Here is a 24,078-nt window from a genome sequence, read left to right on the forward strand (position 1 = left end):
GCAGAGAAAAGAAAGATGATCATCCCTGCTATATAGATGGAGAACAGAGACATAGGGAAATTAAGTGACTTGCCCAAGGTCACACAGGGAGTGTGTGGCAAAGATGGGAACTGAATCCAGACCTTTTGTATTCCGGCCTACTGCCTTAACCGAAAGACTAGCCTTCCTCCCAGTTCCTTCTGCACTTCCTCATTCCTATTCCTTCCCTACCTTGCTCCCTTTGCTACATCCCTCCCACAGGTCCTCTCCCCCATCCTGAGAGAAGGAACAGCCTTGAATCCAACAAGCTCAGAGCTCAGGAAGCCAGCACCCAGGATTTGCGTTCAGCCTATATACACACATGCACGCCCAAAGGTCATTCTGCTGCTGTGTAACCATCTTCCCATTGGCTGGGACAAAGCAGCCACGCCCCCATGACAGTTACCCCTCCCCTTGTGCATTGTGCTGGAGCCAAGCAGGTTCCTCCCAGTCACCAGGGACTCTGATGCTGGCACTGACAGCAGCGAGACAGTATCTCCTGTGCTCATAATGCATCCTCTATGAGTGCCCAGCTAGCACGGAGAAGGAGGAACTGACCTGACTGTTGCGTGCAGAGTGGCATAGTGCAGAGGTTCTCAAAGTGGGTGGCATGCCCCCCCAGTGGGTATGAAATGTATTCTGGTGGAAACGCGAAAAGCGTTACGAAAAAAATTTACTGTGCACATTCAGAGCTGGGCAGCTGGAGAGCAGCGGCTGCTGGCCAGGCCCTCAGCTCTGAAGGCAACGCTGCCATCAGCAGCAGCAGAGAAGTAAGGGTTCCAATGCCATACCAGAGCTTGGTGCCCAGCTAACAGCCGACGCTCTCCACTCTGCCTTCAGAGCTGGGCGAACAGAGAGTGGTGGGTGCTGGCTGCGCATCCAAGGAGGGCAGAAGATACTACAGACACAAAGAAGGGGGCACGATCAAATAAGTTTGAGAACCACTGGCATAGTGGACAGAGCAGTGGCCTGGGACTCAGGTAACCTGGGTTCTACTCCTAGCTCTGCCACTGCCCTGCTGGGTGACCATGGACAAGTCACTTCATCTCTCTGTGCCTCAGTTTAACCACCTGTTAAATGAGAACAAGGATCCTGCTCTGCTTTGCAAAGTGCTTTGAGATCTATGTGTGAAGAATGCTAGGTAGAGCTGGGTATTAATGCAGTGAGGACAGGGCAGACTAACAGGATGGGGCACAAGGGAGGGGAAGTGCAAAGCAGAGACAGGATGGGGTGGCTGCTTCAAGCTCTCCCATCCCACCCTTTGACCTTCCTCATGCTCTCCTGCTCCTTCCCCCATTTGGCCTAGAGGCCCTCTGGTTCCCAATAGCGGCCCTCAGCCATCCCTGGCTTTGTCACCACTGCTTCTGCTAGGTGAAAGGTTCCAGTCTCCCTGGATGCCCTTCCCTCTGCTCTGGGTACCGGTGCAAAGAAGAAGGGACTATTTGTCTCGGACGAGGAAAGTCCCATGGAGCTCTGAGACTGAGGTAATAGAGATGCTTCTAACTGGAGATGGGCCAGAACCAGCCCGAGTGAGATTTTGGGATACTTAGGTTGGGAGCCAGTTCCAAGCTTTGGGGCTTGCCCATGGCTACTAGTTGGGTAGTTCATAGGCCATGTGTACCTTAGAGGATCTCCAGTTATGTGGCACTAAGGAGGAGCCACCAGAGAGTCAACCCAACAGGGAGGGAGGGTTTCTGGCTGCTAGGAAGTGGGGCTAGCTGGGATTTTTGCCCCATGTGAGTTCTAGCAACTCTGCCTCCCCTTACCAGGCAACTCGTCTGCCTGTCTGCTTCCTCCTTGCCCCAGTGCCAGTTCCCAACAGGAAACAAGCAGAGCCCTCCTTAGGAGGAATAGGTATAGCTCAGTGGGGCAGGGCTGTGGCGGCCACAACAGGTGGGGCAGCAGCACAAGGCTACCAGCTTCATTGCAGGAGAGGCCTGTCTGTACTCCAGCTTCTTTGCAGATGAGGGCCAAGGCAGCAAGAGGGAGTCAGAGGTGAGAGATGCAAGGGGGAAAAGAGGCCAGTGAGAACAGATCGGAGGTGTGTAACCCTAGAACACTCAGTCCTAGGGGTATAAGGATGTGGAGGTTCTAACCCTCCCCCCCCATTCCCACCCTCCCACTTCTGCAGAGAAAGTAATCTACTGATCCAGAGTGTAGGACTGGGAATCAGGAGATATGGGTTCTACTCCAACACAGGGTTCAGGCAGGTTTGTACTCGACGTGGCTAAGCCGTGCTTCCCCAGCTACACTATTTATACACATACTAGCTCTCATTGGGCTAGCATGGGTATGTGTACGTGGGCTGGGGAATCACACTCCTAACTTGTAGCCTAAGTCACTTATATTCCTTGCCTTAGCTTCCCTATCTCTGTAATAGAGATGAGTGCTTACCTACTTCCCAGGACTTAATACTTAGCTCTTATATAGCTCTTCTCATTCACTGATCGGAAGGCACTTTACACAAGTGATGGGTAAAACTACTCCTGTTTGACAGAGGGGAGAATAGAGGCAGAGAGAAGGGAAGTGAGTTGGTCACAGTCACACAGTAGCTCAAGAGCTGAGACTAGTAGCCAGGTTCTACTCACAGTCCAGTTCGATATCTGCTAGACTCTGCTGCAACTGTTTACAAAATGCCTTCATAGCTGCAGGTACACACGCAGAACTTCAGTGCAATATAGTTTCATACCCCATCACCCCCTTTCTCCACCCCCCAACTACTAGGGATATGGACATGAAATCAGGGCTCTGCTAATTCTTCCCCACCAGAAATTAATTCATAATCACACCAATCAAGCACACAGCTGGTGCTGAAGAGATGTTGGACGTCCTTCTGCAGTGGCCAAGTAGTAGCAAGAGACCCAGGTGAAACGGATTGGGGAGGTAAAGGCCCCTCAACAGCTTTAACTAGTGTGGAATGAAGCTGCTAGACTGTTAACCAGGCCAGACTGATCACAGTGTTGGCTGCCAGTTCATTTCCTATTGAAGTTATCTGGGACCCAGTTATTTTCTGAGGCTACCTTTCCCCTTCTGCCCCATCCTAGCAGTTATGGTCAGTGGGGAACATCAGTTGCTGATTCCCAGCGGAACTCACTATCGGGGGTAAGGTGCCATCGGCCACATGCACACACCGTAGTGCTTATGTCTGCTTTACATGCACAAGGTTCTGGATTTGAGTCCCAGTGGGACCAGCTGATCCAAAGAGCCACCAGTTGCAGTACAGAATGGAAGATACACCTTCATCCAGGCCTTCTTGTAAGTATGCAAATCAACTGGTAATTAATATGACTATTTCCAGGGAATAATCAGACAGGAGACTAAGGAAGATGCAATGTAGAATATGGGAGGGTGTGGAATATTGCTCACTGTTTTGGGAGGGCAGTTGACAACAGAAAACACATCTGAGGTTTCCAGAGTATTTTAGATAGGAACTAAGACTAATATTCCTATAAGTCAGGTAGTATGTTTCCCTATTTTACAAATACATTCTTTCATTTCTATTTCTCTATTTAAGACCAATGTTTTCAAACTTGGGTGTTTGATTTTCAGAGGTGCTGAGTACCCACAGCTCCTGTTGTCTTCACCTGGGACAGTGGGAACTCATCATATCTGTAAATGAGGTACTTCTACATTTAGGAACCTAAAATAGATGTAAATCTCTAACCTTTGAAGATTTTCACCTATAAAGCTTGTCTGAGGTCACCCACCAAACCTATGGCACAGTGGGACTTCTAATCCTATACTTTAGCCAGTAGACCATGCTTCCTCCCTGTATGCAGCATTTGGGGGTCTAGTTTAATGCACAGGGGAAAATATACTTTGTTTTGGCACATATGTCCAAGTTCTGGTCCTACTGTAGTCAGTGGCAAGACTCCTATTACACAGGATTTGATCCTTAGGATTCAAACCTGACTCTTAACCTCTAAGCATTGCAATATTCTGCATGCAAAATACCTGTGTAATTAGCACTTGTACCGTGTGCTGTTATTCCGTGGAGCAAGTAGCTACTCAAACCATCCCCTGAATTGTCCCATAAGGTACAGTTTATTCAAGTTTTAGAGGGCCATTTGAAAACGGCACCAGAATCAGCAGACCGTGCCCTCAATCTGTTATATATCAAAACAAAATCTTGGTGTTTTTATTTATGTGACACAGCCGTAAGGGCATTCCTGGCTCAAAAGAGTGGTAGCTTCCCTTCTAATTTATCCATAGCCCTAGGTGTAAAGCATTTACATATTTCAAGAGCTGCATGGATCTGAAAGGTGTAAACACCACAGGGAAAGTCTGTCCTTGGAGTCCCATAGCATAGGGTTCCCACTGAAGACAATGGAAACCAAGGACACAGCTGACAACAGAATATAGCACGCCAAGGAGGGCAAGAATTAGGATGATCTAGGGTAATATAAATAAAAGTAGCAGGATGAAAACAAGCACAGGAAAGCTTAGATTGGTTGTTAATCATTAGATCCGTTAGGCTATGGAATAGCCTCAAGCAGTCCAGCTTCTACTCTGTTCTCCTGGAGACATTTAAGACTGGGCATTACACTGGAGAATGTCTTGTAGGGTACAATGCCATATGTCTTGGGGTAGGGTTGATGGAGTAAACTCCCTAATCGGTTTATTTCCATCTGATGTCTCTGGTGCTATGTACAGCAAAATGAATACTTTTACCTGCTAAACTCCACTTTTTACTTGTTCCAAGAACACATGGCATCCCCTAAAAACACCATCATCAGCCTTACAATAGTCTCTGAAGTAATGGGTCATTTGCCCCCTTATCATATTGACATCTACCTTGACATCAGTTGGCCGGGCTGAAAAAACAGGCCTTCAATTGATATTGTTGATGTTAGCTAGCCAAAGCATCTCCGCTGTTCTTCACACTTTAATATAGGCATCTAATCAGCAGTAGCATCTGGATGCCTAAACCAACCTCAGAGCCCCATTGTGCTGAGTGTGGTGCACACACAGTAAAAAACAGTCTCTGCCCCAAAGAACTTACAGTTGAAAGAGACCAAGGAAGAAGTATTAGCCCTATTGTATAGAAGGGGGATGGAGGCATGGAGAAGCTAAGTGACTTGCTTAAGGTTACACAGGAAATCTGTGGCAGAGCCAGGAACTGAACCTGGACCTCCCAAGTTTCAGCCCAGTGCCTTAAAGAAGTCCAAAGGCTACAGTGCTTCAAGCAGAGATGGCTGGAAAAGGGAATTTCCATTTAGCTGGAAATTCCACAGTTGTGACACTTCGTTCCAAGGCAACACAAGACACTGACATTGTGGAATTTCCATTGAAATGGGATGATCCAATGACATGAGACAATCCACTTTTGTGTTGGCTTACCAGGTGACATACCTGCAGCCAGCCAGCTTACCTGCCCTGCCCATCTGCCAGGCTGGAAATGAGGCTGGCTGGTTTCTTTTGAACCTGTTGACAGAATTGACACATTCCCACAGAACATTTCAATTCTGTCTGTGACCCTAAGAATCTGTCAAAATGCCACCTGACAAAAGGGTTCATTGTTCTGTAACAGTAGCTCCTGAGAGGCCTGATGAACTCACTACACCCAACACATTGCTTTTATAGTATTTATCCAAAGATCCCCAAGAAAGTGTCAGACTGTTGAATCAGCATTTTCCGACGGAGCAGTTTTCCCACTGGAAAATTTTCAGCCAGCTCCAGTCTCAAGGGTTAAGTCTAGTCATACAATCACAAGGCGAAGTCTAGTGACAGGTAGCCCTCCAAAGGGTCAGCATTCAGGTTTCATTTGGGTAGCCCCAGTTTATTCAAGCCTCTGGAGACTGGGAAAGTGGGGCTAGACATATCAACAAGCTTTCCCATACCAACTACCATGAGCAGAAGCAGAAACAGCCTCTTAGCATTTCCATGTCCTGCTGGACACCAGGCGTGGCCACTGCTCCAGTCAGGAAAGCATGGGAAAAAGTGTCTCTCTGTGATGACATAGCCATTGTTTTGGCAATATAGAGGTCCATGGTCCAGATGAAGGAGTCCGGCTGTTCAGCAGACACTCCACTAGGGGACTCCAAAGCAGTTGCATGACTTCAGACTAGAGCTAGGCTGCATTTTGAGGAGGATTTCAACATTTCAAAATTTGGTTTCATTCCAATTCAGAACAAAAAGTCCAAAATTTTGATGTTCTCCACAAAATGGAATGGGACCCTGGAAGAGCCATGTGGGCAAAGTGGCAGGAGACCAAGTTGCCTGTGCCTTTATTAAGCTCTCTTTGTGCATGTGCATTATGATGCAATCTTTAAGTACATGATTGCATTGCTATTCCCACATCTGCATGACCCCTGTCTTATTCAGTGCATAAGATGGAGGTACTCAGGGAGTGAGTCGGGGTTGTGTAGCAAAGGAGGCTGGTCTGTGTTGGAGCCCTGCTTTGTTTGTTCACGAAGTTGGGAAGCGTGTAGTAATGAGACATGAACGGAAAGGACAGTCTCGTGGTTTAGACACGCTTGAATACTGCCCAGGAGAACTGAATTCTGTCTGCTGCAAAAGCGTAGGTGATTCTCAGCGAGTCACAGGTGGTCATAAATTGTGCGTCCGGCTTTCTGGATGCCCTGTGGGAAACATCTGGGGCCAGATTTGCAGAACTGCTGAGCACTCACGACTGCAGCTGAAGCCATTTGGCGCTGTGCTTTGAACATATGGAGTTCTGAGTGCTTGGAAACAAAAATCAAGCCTGGGGAGTCTCAGATTGGGAGCCCGAAGTGAGCGGATACTTTTGCCAATTTGGGCCTTAATATGTTTGCCTCACATCCCCATTTGGAACATAGGGTTGGTGCCTCCCGGTTGTCCAACACCCCTATGAGGTAATGCCATTGCTCTTTGTGCAGCACTCTTATTACAGCAAGGAGCACTACAGATGAGCCCACGAGGAAGTTAACTTGGTATTCGGTGCAAAGTTTAGATGGTGTGTAGCAAATAGGGCACAGAGCTACATTTGAATAAGGAAGATGAGAAATATTGACTCACTACTCAGTCAGTGAGCACCATCCATGCTATGCAGTGAATGAGGCAGGGATCCAGTGGAGGAAAACATTAGTAAGTGATCTTGTCATTAAAGACAGTCTCATAATGTATATGTACCAGGGGGACAAATTAAGATCACATGGGCAACCCTAATTCTGGCATTTCTTAACTTCAGAGTGCTTGATCCAACTGTCTTTTAAATATGTAATATGATATATCCTAATGCAAACAGCCTTATGTTACAGCGGACCATATGAATCTTAGGAAGGGTGTACCCAAGAATTTTTTTTAACCTAGAGCTATCACTGGAAGAGGGAAATGAACAGATTTTATAGCTGCCACATTGTTTTGCCTATCGCAGTAAAGGGTTGCCATAGATGTGATCTGAACAGAAATTTCATGTATGTTGCTAAAAGAAAGTGATGCTTCCCTGCCCCCCAAATTTCCCCTCTTCCAAGAACTCTAGAATAGCATGAGGGAAAGGAAGGGAAAATCAGATCATTTCTCCCATACTGGTCTTGGGCACCCTTATAGTTAATCTCAGAAAATAGTGATCCATATTTTGTAAATTACCAGGGACAATAATGAGAAAAGAATGTTATTTCCTTAATCACTCAACCACAAGGGGCCTCGTGGAGGGGCTTTCCTCTTTCAGGCTGCTGAAGAAAGGAGATCTAGTAAAGAAGACAGTAGGTTGGGAGTCAGAACACTGGTTTCAGACCTGGCATTGCAGTTTACTCACTGTATGAGTCTGGGCAAGTTACTTCCAATGTTCTGTGCCTCAGCTGGACTATCAATAAGATGGATATAAAAATACCCGCCTTTGTGAAGTTATGTTGATCTGTGACACTGTGGGTAAGAAATATTCCTACTTATATGCTAAGTACTATTACATTTCAATAAATGGTATGTGTGTGTGTTTTAAAATAAACTCAGCCACCCAAGTCTATTCGAGTTACTTTAAAAACAGATTAACCAGAGTATGAGTAAGATTACATCATAGGAAAGAAGGAATTGGCTTAACAGATCAGACCAGTGGTCCAGGACCCTGTCTCAGGCAGTAGCCAGTATTAACTGCTTCACTGGAAAGTGCAAGAAATGCTGTAGTAGGACGATAGGGAATCATCTGCCATTGGGGAAGTTTCTTCCTAGGCCCTGTCAGTAAATGGTTGGCTAATGCTCTGATACAGGAGGGTTCATCTCCCTTCCAAATGTCTGGGGTTTTTAATAAAACTCTAGAAGTGCACATTAACCTTACACGAATTCAACTGAGCATCAGCTCTGTGCAGAAAATGTTGTTCATTTTAAATGACATTTTACAGATACTTACAATGCTGAAAAGTAAGTTAACATGCATTTTTATAGCGATGACTTGCTAATAACTGCTTACTATAAAATCTTACATACTGCATTGCACTTCACAGAATGCAAATGTCTTTAAAAACCTAAGAAATCCTGACACAGATTCAAGTTTTGAATGTGCTTATCTAAAACATCCTGAATGCACTAAAATGAAAAGCCTCTTTTGAAGTGAGAAAAATGATACATGTATTGGAATTCCAAAAGGGAGGGTTTTTTTTTTTATTTTGCTGATCTTTCCTAATTTAGTCTAAACAATATCTTAACCCTGTGCTGGAAAAGGTTTCCCAAAGATGCCATTTGCCCAGGCACTAACCTCAGTGATGTAATTTTTTTTTAACAAAGTGCCAAATAAGCATCAGTCTAAATATTGAACATGGCTTTTCTTCAGTTAAGTGACGGACAGTTTCCTAGATTGATTTATCAAACGCGTTTCAGAATAAAGCGTTTTGGATGCAGCCGGTCTCCTATTGCTGCCCTACATCAAAGGAAGACAGATTCCCCCACCCGCTCTATATCTTTTTAGAGCTAATACTAGGTACCACGGGAAGAGAGTGAGCCGTTAGAGAAGTCCCATAGGTGGCGCTGTTTCTAACAGCAGCTTCTGGGAGTCTTTGAAAGACTTGGATGCAAAAAAAAAAAAATCGGTGAAGTTTGCACAGTTGTCATCCTAGTTGGGGACTATTTAATGATCTTAGGAGCGAGGAGACCCCTCTGAACTAGCGGGAGGGCCTCTGGACAACCACTTCCCCTGGCTGATAGCTTTCTGCCAGGCCAAGGGCTGCTCTCAAAAAGGCGGACAGTAGTTTTTTGGTAAACAAATGAGTACTCTGCCGGCTTCTGGGCACGCAGGAAGACTGGACGTGGCTCCCGGAGCAAAGCGACGGGGCAGCGTAGGTGTTACTAGCAGGGAAACGTCCAGCATTGCTTAGGGATAGCTCAATGGTTTGAGCAGGGGCCTGCTGAACCCAGGGTTGTGAGCTCAATCCATGAGGCGGCCATTTAGGGATCTGGGGCAAAAATTGGGGCTTGGTCCTGCTTTGAGCAGGGGGTTGGACTAGATGACCTCCTGAGGTCCCTGCCAGTCCAGGATTCAATGATCTAGGCAAGGAAGCCCCCGTCACCGACACTCCGCACAGCTAGGGACAGCTTCGCAGGGGTCCGCCTGCACCGGAGGGCCGGAGCTCTGCCCACGATCCCGGGGCCCCCCAACCCCGCAGTGCCTCTGACCCCCCTCCCAGCACACGCGGATCTCCCCAAGGGGCTTACCCAGCCTGGCTTTGAAGCTGCGCACCGTGTTGCCGTCCCCAGGCCGGCTGCCTTCCCGGCTGTACTTCTCGTAGAGTTTAAGCATGTGGACAGCTACCGCGTCCTGAGCGAGGCTGCCCAGCGCCGGGGAGGGCGAAGAGCCCCCCGGGGGGTCCCTGCTTGGGGAGGCGATGGCCAGGGGAGCCGCTGGGGGCCTGGGCTTGCGGCTGGCACCTTCCTCCTCCGCGGGGAGCGTGTGGCAGCCCCCCTGCCCCAGCGCCCAGAGCAGCAGCCAGCACGCCAGGCGGCCGGCCATCGGGGGGATCCTGCTGCACCGAGACCCGCGGGGAGCTGCGGAGCCGCGCGCCGGCTCGGGGATGCTGCAGCCTGGCTAGCGGCGCCCGCTGGCTGGGGCTCCAGGTTCCCCCTGCTGCAGCCGCTCTCCTGGTGCCCCGGGATGCGGGCTGGGATGGGGAGGTGGGAGCGACCCCTCCGCGCTGCTGATGCCGAGCCCGCTCGGCCAATCCCCTGGCCCGCGAGGTGAGCAGCGCTGGCACCGGGGCTGGGGGAGGTCGGGCTGGGCTGGGGGCACGGGGGGAGGGACACACACCCGGCCATGCGCGGCTCCGAAATTGACTCGCCGGGGGGCGAGGGTTTCCGGGGGCTGGGAAAGTTTGCAGGGAGCGCTACAGTTCGTTCCCTCTGCTTCCAATACAGCGTCTGCGTTAATTCGAGCTCAGCCACTGATGGGAGACACATGTCACAGCCAGGGCTGGGGCCCCAACCTGAACAGGGGAGCACTTTGGGTTCCAGAAAGCCAGGGGAAGGAGGGAGCAGAGATTAGAACAGAATCATCGGAAGACAGCTAGGAGGAAGTCGCCCTAGTAAGCAAGTAGTAGAGAGGGATAGGTAGATAGGAGCAGAAACACACACAAAGCAAGAGGGATACATTGATAGATGACGAAAGAAACAGAGGGATTGTTAGGTTGGATTAAAGCAAAACCGAGCGTGCAATCTCAAAAGGCATTACCCCTTTCTGTTTGCTGCAAGAATGTAGGAGAGGTGAATCAATCAGCTAGCAACTGTTATGTATTCTTGGGAGAGCTAACCTGAGCTGTCCTGCCATGAAACAAGGCTCATTGCTAATTCTGAAGCAGGTATTTAAGTTGCAAGGGTTGAAGGGGGAGGAAAGGCTTGGAGTTCGAGCATTGGAAGCATTTCTGAGTGTGATCTGAAGGGGGAAGAGGCTGGAGGGATTTCTGAAGGGTTTACTTGGGCTGGGAATTCAGTTAGGTGTATGTTGCATCATGGCCAATTCGTCATGTGATGCAGGTTTTTCTGAACTACAGGTCATAGCTGCCCAGTGGATATAAATGTAGTTACAGTGAACTGCAGTTTTCAAGTCGATCTGTGAGGGAGAGGGGGTGTATTTGAACTGAATTAGTTCATTCTGCCTCTCTTTTTAAAGCTGTTCCTCCCAAAGCCAAGACAAGTTACTTTTCTTGGAGAGTACACAATGCAATAATTGAAAAAAAATGTTGGAAAAAGCTCCTGTTGCTGTGTATAACACAACCTTTTTGTGATTTTCTAACCTTGGAGTGTCAGATCGGAGCAGATACCATTGAAAGCCTCTGAACCACAAGTTTGTCGTTTTTGGACCGGGGCAAAGAAAGGTTTGATTCATTTTTAAAATTAGCACCAGGCTACAGTTGCTCTACTCCTCTTCCATGTCTGAAATGAACAATTTGCAAATACAAATTTGCCCAGAGTAAGTTGCTAAAGTATCAAACCTCCCATTAATTAATCGTTGCTTATAAATAATCCAGACCATCCTTTGATGCTTTTTCTGTTTCTCCATGGTAGCATGCTCATGACCTCCACTGGGGGCATGAGCAAACCTTTTGTTGTTTGTAGTTTTTGTCTGTAGTGTTTCTATACAATCAAGGTCCTGTGAAAAGGAGGAAGAGGCAGCAGGAGGTAGGAACAAGCTGGGCTATTTTGGACCAATGTCCTATTAAAATGTTCTCTCTCCCCTTAACTCACTCCAAACTCCTATTCAAGCCTACGCTTTGTATCAGTCTTTAACCTGCACTAAAACCTGTAGGACACTGATACTTTGACATTGTTGGGAAAGAATTAAAGAATCAACCAGGGATGGCTAATATTTCTTGCCTTATTTTATTGCAGAACAGCAGGAATTCAAAGGCTTTAAAGCTCTAGTACTTTGACTCTTTTATGCAGCTGAGATGATGAAATAAAAATGTGTTTGGTAAAGGAATTCAAATTAGCACTGGGTCACATAATTCCCCTGTTCTGAATATGGCCAATCAATGGCATCTCTAAGGCATCTACAGGCAAGAGCTATGCAATTTCTGCTCATGCAGAATAATATTCCTAGCGTGGAAATTTCTGCTAATTAAAGCCCTTGCCAAGTAAAGAGCCTTTTTTTTAAATAGCTCAAGTCAAAGCTTTGTGAGCAAGGACTTGGGGAAATCTCACTATAGTTAGAACACACATTCAAGATTTTAAACGCAGATCTCTTCCTGCGACAACGAACATGCTGTAAATAATGTTCCACACCATTTAATAACATTCACATATGAAACAGAAAGCAATATTTCTTATGGAACCAGAGACACCTGTACAAAGGAACTGTTATGACCTGGACATGTGCTTTCTCACAGAACATAAATGCAGGAAATATAGGGTGAATCTCCTTTTTGTGGTTCTGAAATAAAGCAGCTTATTAAAGTCTTTTTTTGTTTTTAAGAGTCGAAAATCTGTTTTGAAATTCTTTCTTTCAATAATAATGCCAGTAGCCAGGCTAATGAAGGTTAAAACTCCAGGGAAGCTGTTAAAACATGAATCATTACCAAGTTTGGGCTTTAGCCCAAATTTCTGGTTATGACCTAGCCTAGGTCATTCTTTTCTCATGTGCAAAAATATCTTGCTCTGTGTAATGCTGCGTGGTTAGCCAGGATTACCCAGGACCATTCCTTACATCCACAAAATGGTAACTGCAAATTGATTGACTGAAACACTGTGGGCTACGAGTGCTGGTTAGAATGAGTGCTGGTTCTCAGAGATGTGAACAGTGAAACTTCTACAAAGCTTTTTGCATGCAATCCAATGTCAAGAGGGGCAACAAACAGAGCGATGTATAGTGAACAAGAGGGATTTTTTGTTTCTTTGTTTTTTCTGGGCAAGAGTTAAAGTATTTTGATACTTGCATATGAAGCAGACAAAGCAGCGGCAGAGTGTTCTAGGGTTCTAGCCCCTAGCAGAATGTGGCCCAGTTTGATTGTGCTCACTAGCTGCTACCATAATATTAGTGTTGTTTAATAACAATAGGGGACTGGGAGCCAGGATTGCTGGTTCTGTTCCCATCTGCTGCTGATTTGCTGTGTGGCCTTGGTAAAGTGTTAGGTTATGCATGAGGACAGACTAGATGGTCAGAGTGGTCCCTTCTGGCTTGTGAATGAAAAATGTTCTGTGCCTTTATCACACCCAGCTGTAACAGGGTGGACTGGCCCCTTAAGGCCAGAGGAGGAAAGCTGAGAGGCCAGGCTGTCCTGTTCCAGGAATTCAGGAGTAGACATGAGCTTAGAAAATGACAGAGGCAGGTGCTAGGAGAGAGGAAGTGGTCCTGGGGTGATATTAGCATCTGGGAAAATCCAAGCTACTGTTTCTTTAAGCAGGTGGGACCCTTTGTAGTGTAGGGTGGGACAAGGCTCCCCTTTTAGCCAATCAGGATAAGCTCTGGTAAAGTGGGCTGCATATAACAGGCCTCCTCCCATATAGGGAAGGACGGCTTCTGTTGATCAGCCCTAGCCCAGGAGAGAAAGGGCTGACTTGGTGAGATCAGGGTTTTAAGTCAGGGAGGAAGGCTAAAGGCTGAGCCCCAGCACAGACAGATGGCAGGAAGGGGCTTCAGTTGGGAAGGTTTTGTTCTGTTCTGTTTGGTTTTGAAAGACTTTGTTGCCAGCCTGGGTGGAAGTGACTGAGGGTAGTTTAAAGCGTCCAGCTGGGAGAAGGGCTGCAGCCTGCTACACCAACTATAAAATGGCTCTGATGGTCCCTGCCTACCTGCAGCTTAATTAACGTGTTTGCAGTGCTGTGATATCCACAAAGGAAGGCACTATGGAGCTGTGGATTGTTTATTTAGTGTGATTTTAAAGGACCTGTCCCAAGTCCTAGGTGCTCACATGTTAAAACAGACAGCACTACAAATCAGTGGTACAATCAATGTGTGTGTCCTCTCTTAGAGCACTCCCAGGAAACCACCCATCCTAAAATAATAACCAGCTCTCCCTCTTCCAGAGAGAATCAGTGGGCCTTGTAACATACACCCAGCACCTGACTGATTGAGGTATTGAGCACCTTCAACTCTCATCAGTTTCAATGGAGAGGAGGGCACTTGGCACCATTCATCTCAGTGTCTCGGAGGACTGGGCTCCAAATATGGCCTCCATCAGATCAATGTAATGTCAAGGGTATGGCCCAGGTCATGGGAGGGGAGGAGGTTCCTTTGAAGGAAATGTCCACCAAGATCTCACTGCAGAGCTTTCCCACACTGTCTCACGGTGGGGGCAGAGTTTGCTCCTCCTCACAGGAAAGGCCAAAGGGTCTGCCTCAAACGCGGATGGCCTGGATCTGTGTGTCTGCCCTGCGCTCCTCTCTTTATGCACAGGCAGTGATTCCCTCATGCTGCCACCACCCACAAGCCTCCATCTTCTTCTGGTGGAACTTATCCATGAGTTCGGGCACCAGGTTCCTTCAGTCCCTGGCTTCTCAGCTATGCTCTCTAGCAGGGATCCCAATTAGTGCCCGCTGTAGTAGTGGTTCTGTGATCTAGACCAGCGGCCTCAAAAGTGGGGTGCACGCCCCCCAGGGGGTGCACAAGATGATCCATTGTGGGGTGCGGCAGGAGGAGCACCGCCGGAGGGAAAAAAAAGGGGGGGGCAGCCGGAGGAGAGCCACCCGGAGATTGGCCGGAATGCCGCCCCTTACAGTGTGCCGCCCCAGGCACGTGCTTCCTGCACTGGTGCCTGGATCCGGCCCTGCGAGGTATCCTGAGGGAAGAGTGGGAGTTCCACAATGTGGAGGGGTTGACAGTGGCGCCCTCACTCGTTTGTTCGCTTTCAGCGTATTGCGATGAATTGCAGTTTACGTGTGCCCGGTTAAGTGGATTTACGGATTATATTATCTAGTTTTAACTAAACTAACCCTCACAAAATGGACAAGTGGCTTAAAAAGATTCCTGCAAAGAAACCGCGGATTGAAGATAATACTAATAATGCGAGCACAAGCGAACAACAAGAAAATGGCAGAGCTGACAGTTCTCCTGCTCCTAGTACGAGCACTTCGTCAGCCACATTACGAGGTAAAAAACGATGACGATCTAATCAGATCTGACAAGAAGTCGGCCCAAAAAATTCGAAATGATCAAGAAGACTATTTGAAATATGGATTTACATCCACTATCTTTAACGATGAACCTCGCCCAAAGTGTATATTGTGCCTTGAGATATTAACTAATGATAGTATGAAGCCATCTCGATTAGCAAGACATTTAAAAACTAAGCATCCAGAACATGAAGACAAACCTCTTCAATTTTTTCAGCGATGTTTAAAGTCATGCAATACTCAATCCAGTACTTTACAAAATTTCACTAAACTTAATGATAAATGTTTAGAAGCCTCTTTTGAGGTTTCTTACTTAAGAGCGAAAGACAAAAAGCCACATACCATTGGGGAAACACTTGTTTTTCCTGCTGTGGTAAAAATGGATGAAATAATACATGGAAAACAATATGGCGACAAACTAAAATGCATTCCTTTGTCAGCAAATACGGTTGGAAGACACATAGAAAACATTGCTGAAGATTTGAAGAAACAAGTATTAGAACAAGTTACTCAGTGTGGGAGGTTTGCTATACATTTGGATGAAAGTACAGATGTTTCTAACATGTCTCAGCTTATGGTCTTTGTGTATTTCATTATTGAAACAGAATCTAGCAAATAACTACTTTTTTGTGAGCCACTAAAGGAAAGATGTACCGGAGAAGATATATTCTCAACAGTAAATGACTTCTTTAATAAAAACAATGTTTTATGGAAAAACTGCGTAAGTGTAACCACTGATGGAGTGGCTGCTTTGACTGGAAAAAAGAAAGGATTCTGGAGTAAGGTTACACAGATAGCACCACACGTGAAATTCATTCCCTGCATCATTCATAGGCAAGCTACTTCAGCAAAGAAGTTGGAGCCAGAAGTGCACAAAGTGCTACAGGATGTCATCGATGTGGTTAATTTTATAAAAACAAGACCTTTAAACAGTAGAATCTTTACAATACTTTGTTATGAGATGGGGAGTGACCATGAAAATCTTTTGTACCACACAGAGGTTCGCTGGTTATCTTGGGGCAAAGTGCTTAAAAGAGTTGTCGAACTTAAAGATGAGTTATGCATTTTTCTTTTATAAAAAGACAAGGGTTCCAAATTTGCTGACCTTTTCTGTGATGACAAGTGGCTGTCAGTAGTATGCTACCTAGCAGATATTTTCGAAAAAATAAACACACTTAATCTGTCCCTTCAAGGTAAAGGTGACGCTTTAACAATGAGTGAGAAAGTAACTGCTTTTCAAAAGGAACTCATGCTGTGGAGAGAGCATTTTGAAAACGGATGTTTGGAAATGTTTCCATCATTATGTGATTTTGTTGCCGAAAATTATGTAAGTGTGTCACCTATAAAAACTCTCATATCTGCACACTTAAAAAACTTGGAAACAGAATTTTCTAACCTGTTTAAAAATCTTCCAAATGACGAGTTTCAGTGGGTTTTGAACCCATTTGTTAAAAATATAAAAATGCAACACCTTCCAATTAGTTTGCAAGAACAACTGATTGACATCAGGGAAGATGGAAATTTACTAGCCGAATTTCAACAAAAACCTTTGCGTAATTGGTGGATGGGATTGAAAAATGAGTATCATGATTTAGTAAGCGCAGCAAACGATGCACTTCTTCCATTTGGCTCTACGTATCTTCGTGAGGCATCTTTTTCAGCTACGACAACCATTAAAACCAAGGTGCGAAATGAACTGAACTTAGAACCAGACCTTCGAATCGCTGTATCACAAAGTGTTAAACCAAGATTTTCAAAAATAAGGAAGCATATTCAATCACATTGCTCTCACTAAAAATATTATTATTAATAATAATATTTTTTTAGTGAGACCAAAAAGGTTTTTTGTACCTTTAATAAATAAAATAATTTTTTTAGAAAATATTGTTTATTTCATCTTTCTCACCTTTTTAATTTCTATTTTTGTGTATGTTTTATAATGTACATAATAGTACTATTATAAATAGTAATATTAGTACAGTAGTACATGTATCTAATTTATACATAAATATACATATATTGGGGGTGCGTGCTCAAAAATTTTTTACTGATAGGGGTGCGCAATCAAAAAAGTTTGGAGATCACTGATCTAGACAACTCTTTGCTGGGAGCTGGACTGAAATGCAAACTCAGTACACTTAGGACAACAAATAGCCATCAGATTGCAACAGTCACATCACCACCAACTAGAGCTTGTTAAAAAATATTATTGTGCTCTGTGGAAAATATTGATTCTGCCCCCCGCACCCCCAGTGGAAATTCAAATACTGAAAAATGTTGGCCAAACTCCAAAATCTTGTGCTATGGAAATGCTGTCATAGTCCTCATGGGAATTGTAGTCCACTGGGTGCCTCATGGTTCCATTCTCTGCGGGCCAGAAGTGGTAAATCATGGAAGTCCCTGGGCATGGTGCATGATGGGGGATGTAGTCCAGCTCAGGAGCTCAGCCCATAAAGGAAAATGGGGACATGAGGCAACTGAACTATTGTGGTTTTGGCTGAAATATTTTGATTTTCAGACATTTGGGTTTTTTGATGAAAAATCAACCTGGAAAACACGTGTTTTTTGTGAAACATTGTTTAGCTGAAGACCCAACTTTCTGTTGAAAAACAGTTTTGACGGAAAGATTGCAGCCAGCCCTACCACCCAATCTGGCTCGATACCAGCCAGCAGTCTATTGGAGAAAGGCCCTACATCCCATTGCCAGTCCCTTGAGTCATCTAGTTCTCTAGTCAGCAAAGACTTTACTGAGGTCAGTGTTCAGTGTAAGTTCAGAGCACAGCCTGATGCAGTTAACAGGCAAGATCAATACCTGCTGAGCAACAGTCGCCAATATAAACACTGGTGCTTTTCATGAGAGCAAGCAGGGCTGGGGGTGAATGCTTTGGCTTGGTCTGAGGCATTATGTACTTAATGGCCAGCTGCAATATGCATCTTCTGACTCCTGCTCAGAAGTGAAATGACAAGGGGAAAAAAACTACATAGCAGCAACTGGGAACCCCAGTCCCATTGCAGACAGGCCTGGGGTCTCTGCAGCCATTTGCTGCGTTCTGGTCTGTACCAAAGATGAAAGGGACAAGTTCCACTTGTATAGGGATGGTGCACTCATTGGTGACTGGAATAGAAAAAGCACATGGGAGCATCTAGAGACATGGCGAGTGCTAAGGCCCAGATCCTCAAAGGGATCTAGGTGCCTAACTCCCACTGGTTTCAATGGGAGCTAGGTGCCTAAATACCTTTGAGGATGCACGTGACGCTCTTGTCTCTGAGTCAATAATGACTCAATGCTCTATCAGCGTGTTTCAGGGCCCCATGCTGTGGTTAAGGATGAGGGTTGTGATCATTCAAATAGATTCCATAGTACTTCTCCCCGACCCCGAAAGAGCAGCTCTATTATGGAAGCCTGATCAGTCTCCATTTGGGGCTATTCATAGATTTTTAAGGCCAGAAGGAACTATTATGATCATCTATTTGACTTCCTGCCAGAGAACTTCACCCACTAACTTCTGAATAAAGGCTATAACTTCTGCCTGATCACTAGCAGATTTCTTAGAAAGCACATCCAGTCTTGGCTTAAAGACTGCAGGGGATGGAGAACCCACCCCATTTCTTTGTAAATTGTTCCGGGAGCTTAATTATTCTCACTGTTCATCATTTGCACCTTAATTCTGGTCTGAATTTGTCTATTTTCAGTCCAGTTCCATTACTGTCTACATCCCTAAATTCCTCCTGCAGTTTCAGTTCTAGTCCTTTACTTCCTGTCCTACACTGCTGCACAGGGTTTCCTTGCAGTATTAAGCTGCTGTTTGTGTTCTATCCAGAGGTGACTGCATCATAGCAGGGAGCGAAGGGAATGTATGTATAAAGGGCCTGATTAAAGTCCCTGTTGAAGTCAATGGCAATCTTTCCATTGAATTCAATGAGTTTGGGATCAAATTAAAGATGTGTAAACTACTATGGGATTAAAGGTGCTATATTAATGGAAGGGATTACAATCTATTCATACAAAAAAACCATTTTTACCTTAGGCGGGCTTGGGTCCATATGGGTATTTTGCTTGTTGCCAAACATTTCTATGGGGATTTGTGAGTTTTCTTTCTTACTATGACTTTTGTGGGCCAAACTAATTCCCCATCTTACACCACTGATATTGGTGGAGTTACACGTGGGAAAAATCTGGCCCTGCTACTTTACACATTTCTGCTAGATTGATCACAGCCTTTCCCGAAAATAGATCATGCCAGAATGACAACCACAGAAATAATCATTTGAAACTCCGCAATAGTCCTCATTCCCTGCAAATGGAAAAATGAGGGTTTGAAATAGAATGTTTTGTTCTCCAACCTCACACTAACACTCCATTAACATTATATAACTCTCAGGCTATTAGGAAGGCACCTATTACAAAACAGAGTGGATGGGATTATTTGACTAGAGAAAACCAAAGCATCACACTAGATGAAGGACCAAACTGATCTTCCCCTGGTACCCATTGTCTGCCACTGAAGCCTTGGTTCGTAAATTTCAGCAATCACTTATGTTAAACTCAACTTCACCTTTAGCCCCACACAAACCTGCTGTTATCACAGGTCTGTTGTAGATTGGGAAAGGCAGTTCCTCCATAAGAATGACACTCAAACATTCACACCCCAAAAAAAACCCTGGTACCCTAACCCCTCTCCCCCCAGTGAACTCTGGAACCAATCAACCTTAAAAAACAAAAACACCCCCCCCCCGCCACAACACAATAAAATAAAATTTAGAAACAAACAAAAATCTCCTATGCTATGCAGAAGGTTTAGCCCCAAAAGGGAGATTCCCTGAAGTTCACTAGAGTTCACATAAAAATCAGTAGTTATTATGTAGAGTCCGATATGCTGATGGGTAGGTTGACCAGACAGCAAGTGTGAAAAATCAGGACAGGGGGTGGGGGGTAATAGGAGCCTATATAAGAAAAAGACCCAAAAATCGGGACTGTCCCTATAAAATCGGGACATCTGGTCACCCTACTGATGGGTGGTAGTATAACCCTGAAAGTATAGAGGGCAGAAATGCAGAATCATGAAAATGAGGTTATAGGTGCTAAAGAATTGAATCCCGTGTGATTTAAAATGAGCATCTACTCCGAAAAATCCCTTTACTACGGCTCCTCTTAGAGCATAGAAACAAAACAATGGATAAAAGGGAACCAGTGTTATTGGAAGCATCTGCAACTGGCCATTGTCAGAGATCGGATCCTGGATTAAATGTGCCACTTGTGTGGCAATTACTATGTTCTCTCAAAATGGCATAGAATGGTGCAACGTTTATTGTCGGACAAAGATTTCCAGATCCAACGTTTTCACTTTGCGATGGTTTTATTTAGCGCCCGACTCTGAAAACTCACTCTGGGATCTGAGAATCAAGCTGGGCTGTTTCCTCCTTGTGCATCAGCACCGGTGATAGAAGTTCTGCAGGCTGCGCTGGGCCCTTGGGGAAAACCTGTGCCGCCCCATTGGTGTCTGTGGGTTTTCAAAGAAGTTTCTGGTCGCTCTTACAATTGGAACCTGGTAAACCATTTTATTGACTCCTTAGCAGGAATAGAGTCCAGCTTGCTCTCGTGGCTCTTCAGGGCAAACAGGAGACAAAAGCAGAGCACGCTTATTTTTGTCACTAAAGTCAGAAGATAGTAAAGGCAGGGAACAAGGGCCTGATCCAAAGCTCACTGCCTTCAGTGGAAAGACTCCTGTTGACTTCAGTAAACATTGGACCAGGTCAGAAGAAAACACCATTTTATATAGCCACTTTTCATAGTGGAACTCTAGTTTGATGCCTTTCTCCTGCGTTAATAATTTTCTCTTTCCTTCACTTTGATTTTGTTTTGGGGCCTACCCTGGGACTAGGTTTAGCTGCAGCACTGGGGAAGAGCATCCTCAAACTTGCCATGTGATAAATACTTAGAAATGAACCCTGTCTGCACTTGTAGGCAAAGTGGAAGTCAGTGATAAGAATCAACTTGGGCAGTGTGTCCTCTGGTTCTTATTAAAATGATCCCAGTACCCTGTTTTAGTCAATAAAATGGGCATTTGTTAGCATATGCCAGCAGACTCTTTTCAAGGCTGTACTTTATTCAATAATTGTTCGTGTGGTTTAAAAGCAGTGTCACAAAGAAGGTGAGAATTCACCCTTTGCTGCTTCATGTTATTCCAGTTCCATGCTGTATTAGCACGTGAAGACTGTGTTGAGTGTGTGCAATAAGTGTGGTATAGTACAATATGGCCCAGCAAACTTCCCCTGAGCTATAGGTAAGCAAGGCTTCTGCTACTGTAAACTCTGATGACCCACGTCTTTTGCAATACTGTTGCTTTTCTGGGTCAACACTGGCCTGGAAAGTCGCATGGAACAAGTGGAATGCTGGGCATCCAGCATCACGGTGCCAATTCCTGTCTGGCTTCTTCCCCTCCCTCTTCTGTCTGTGATCTGAACTCTCGCTGGGCAGCCGGCAACTTGAATGATTTATTTGCCTCTTTGGGGGTAGACTGAGGGATTCTGAAGATCTGAGCCAGATTCTGGCTTGTATTGGGCGAGGGGCCTCAAAATTATTAACACTGTGGACCACTTCTTTCCCTAGTGATCCTCTCAGGGATGCCTGCCTCCCACCTTCCCATCACCAACCAGCCCATCATTACATGGGACAGTGTAGAGCAGAGAAGGTGAAAATAAATTCTTTAATGAATAGAATGCAGCTGTTTGCTCCCTCCCCCTTTAGTATTTGTGCTCTTTATTTCTCCTCCATGACTACAGGACTCAACACTGGGTAAGACCAAACATCCCCTTGTTGCCTGCAGCCCATGTTGTCCCTTGGGGTCACTTTGCATTTTGGTTTGGGTGGTCTTTGCATTTGCTGCCCTTTCCATTTTGGTGGCATCTGCAAATCTGATTATGGTTCTGTTTATACCCCAGGAAGGCCTGAAGCAGCCACTTAGCGTATGCCAGAGAGTTGCTTGTTTATTTGAGTTGAGTTAGCCCTGAGCACACAGAAGTGGCCATTGTTCTGAATGAGATGCACAGCCCCACAGTGCTGCTTGATCCTCCTAAACCCGCAGCCAGTGGTTCTTAAAAGGAAAGCCATGTAGGCACAGACAATTGAGCAGCCAGTTTGGGATTGCTAAAATCGATCATGGTGACTGACTGGTCCTCATAAGAAGGTATTCACTAGAACCACCTCTAGACTCTTCTAGTTTGGCAGAAATAAGACAAAGCTGTCAGTGAGAGAAGTGTAATAGGCAACTTTCTGAGGATGCCCTGAGTAGCGCTGACTGGGAATTTTCCATTGGAGTGACTTTCTAACACAAAATGCTATCTTTCCAAAATCAACATTTTCTGTGAGAAAAATTTAAATTATGCCCCCAATTTTTTTTCCATTAGGAAAAATCAGAATAAAATATTTCATTTTAAGGCAATTTGACAGGAATAAAATATTTCACTTTTTTAAGAAACCCAGAATATTGTTTTGAATCAATTTAACAAAACATTAAACTGCATTTCTCTCAGTGCATCACCTTATGGGTATTCAGGCCCGCATTCTCTCCTATGGGTCGGGCTCCCTGGAGGATTACCTCTCCCATAATACAATGTGTATAGCTCTCTGACTGAGCTGTGTGGTGCATCATGGGAGTCATACAATCATAGAAATGTAGGTCAAGGGACCTCTAAAGGTCATCAAGTCCAGCACCCTGCGCTGAGGCAGGACAAAGTAAACCTAGACCATCCCTGGCACATGGTTGTTTAACCTGTTCTTAAAACCCTCCAGTGACAGGGATTCCACAACCTCCCTTGGAAGTCTGTTCCAGAGCTTAACTACCCTTAGAGTTAGAAAGTTTTTTCTAATAACTAACCTAAATCTCCCTTGCTGCAGATTAAGCCCATTACATGTCCTACCTTCAGTGGACATGGAGAACAACTGATCACCATCCCCTTCATAAATAACCTTTAACATATTTGAAGACTATCCTCAGGTCTCCCCTCAGTCATCCGTTCTCAAGACTAAATATGCCCAGGTTTTTTTTCACCTTTCCTCATAGGTCAGGTTTTCTAAACCCTTCATCACTTTAGTTGCTCTCCTCTGAGCTCTCTCCAGTTTGTCCATGTCTTTCCTAAAGTGTGGTGCCCAGAAGTGAACACAATATTCCAGCTAAGGCCTCACCAGTACCAAGTCAAGTGGCACTGTTACCTCCGGTGTCTTACATACAACACTCCTGTTAATATGCCCCTTTGCAACTGCATCACATTGTTGACTCATATTTAATTTGTGAGCCAATGTGAATCAACAATGTGATGCAGTCACATGACTTTGGGTGCATTATGGGAAATGAAGTCTAATCAGGGAGCATGGCCCATATACTCTGAGGGCCTGAACTATAACTCCCATAAGCAAGGGTGAAAGTCGGCCGGTACGGCGTAGTGGTAAGAAGTGGCTGGTACCGGCCCCTGTGCAGCCAACATTAAAGCGCTGCTGCTTTAACATCACTGCCCCTTTTGCCCGCCCCCTCCCCCCATCGGCGGCCTGCTGCCAACCTGGTGGGGGTGGGGGGGAGAAGGAAAGGGCAGCTGCCCCAGGAGCTGGTGATTTAAAAGGGCCCGGGGCTCCCAGCGGCCACTGTGGCTACCATGGCAGCAGCTGGAACCCCGGGCCCTTTTAAATCGCTGTTGGAGCCTCGCGCAGCATGGGTCAGGCAGTGTGGATGGGCTGGCTGGGGGAGGCTGACCCCCCCCCAGTCCCGTCTCTTCTGCCCAAGCCCCCCTCCCCTACTTCCGGGGGCCCGGAGCCAGGCCCCCATACCAGTAAGTCTTCTATGTTACTTTCACCCCTGCCCATAAGGCAATGCCCCACTGTAGCAAAATGCAGTTTAATATTGAACTGGCTCAAAATGAAGTGTTTAGAGAAAATCCAATAAACCAAAACAAAATATTTTTATTTTGGGCAAGTAGAAATGGTTTGTTTCCATTAAGAATGTCAAAATATTTTGCTATTTCATAATAAAAAAATTAAGCATTTTTGGTCTGCACAAATAT

At 45.5% G+C, this 24,078-nt stretch overlaps 1 protein-coding gene across 1 annotated transcript in view; it reads right to left on the minus strand.

Moving 5' to 3' along the window:
• The window catches only part of GDF10 (growth differentiation factor 10), a 28,113-nt gene extending 17,939 nt beyond the window's left edge, over positions 1 to 10,174 (minus strand). Inside the window, exon 1 of the mRNA XM_084632914.1 lies at positions 9,640 to 10,174. Coding sequence (XP_084489040.1) covers positions 9,640 to 9,934 — 295 coding nt within the window. The 5' untranslated portion in view covers positions 9,935 to 10,174. The remainder of the gene's footprint in view (positions 1 to 9,639) is intronic.
• Positions 10,175 to 24,078: the final 13,904 nt, after the last annotated feature.

This window comes from Lepidochelys olivacea (assembly GCF_965140295.1).
Source record: "Lepidochelys olivacea isolate rLepOli2 genome assembly, chromosome: 7".
In the NCBI taxonomy this organism is placed as follows: domain Eukaryota; kingdom Metazoa; phylum Chordata; order Testudines; family Cheloniidae; genus Lepidochelys; species Lepidochelys olivacea.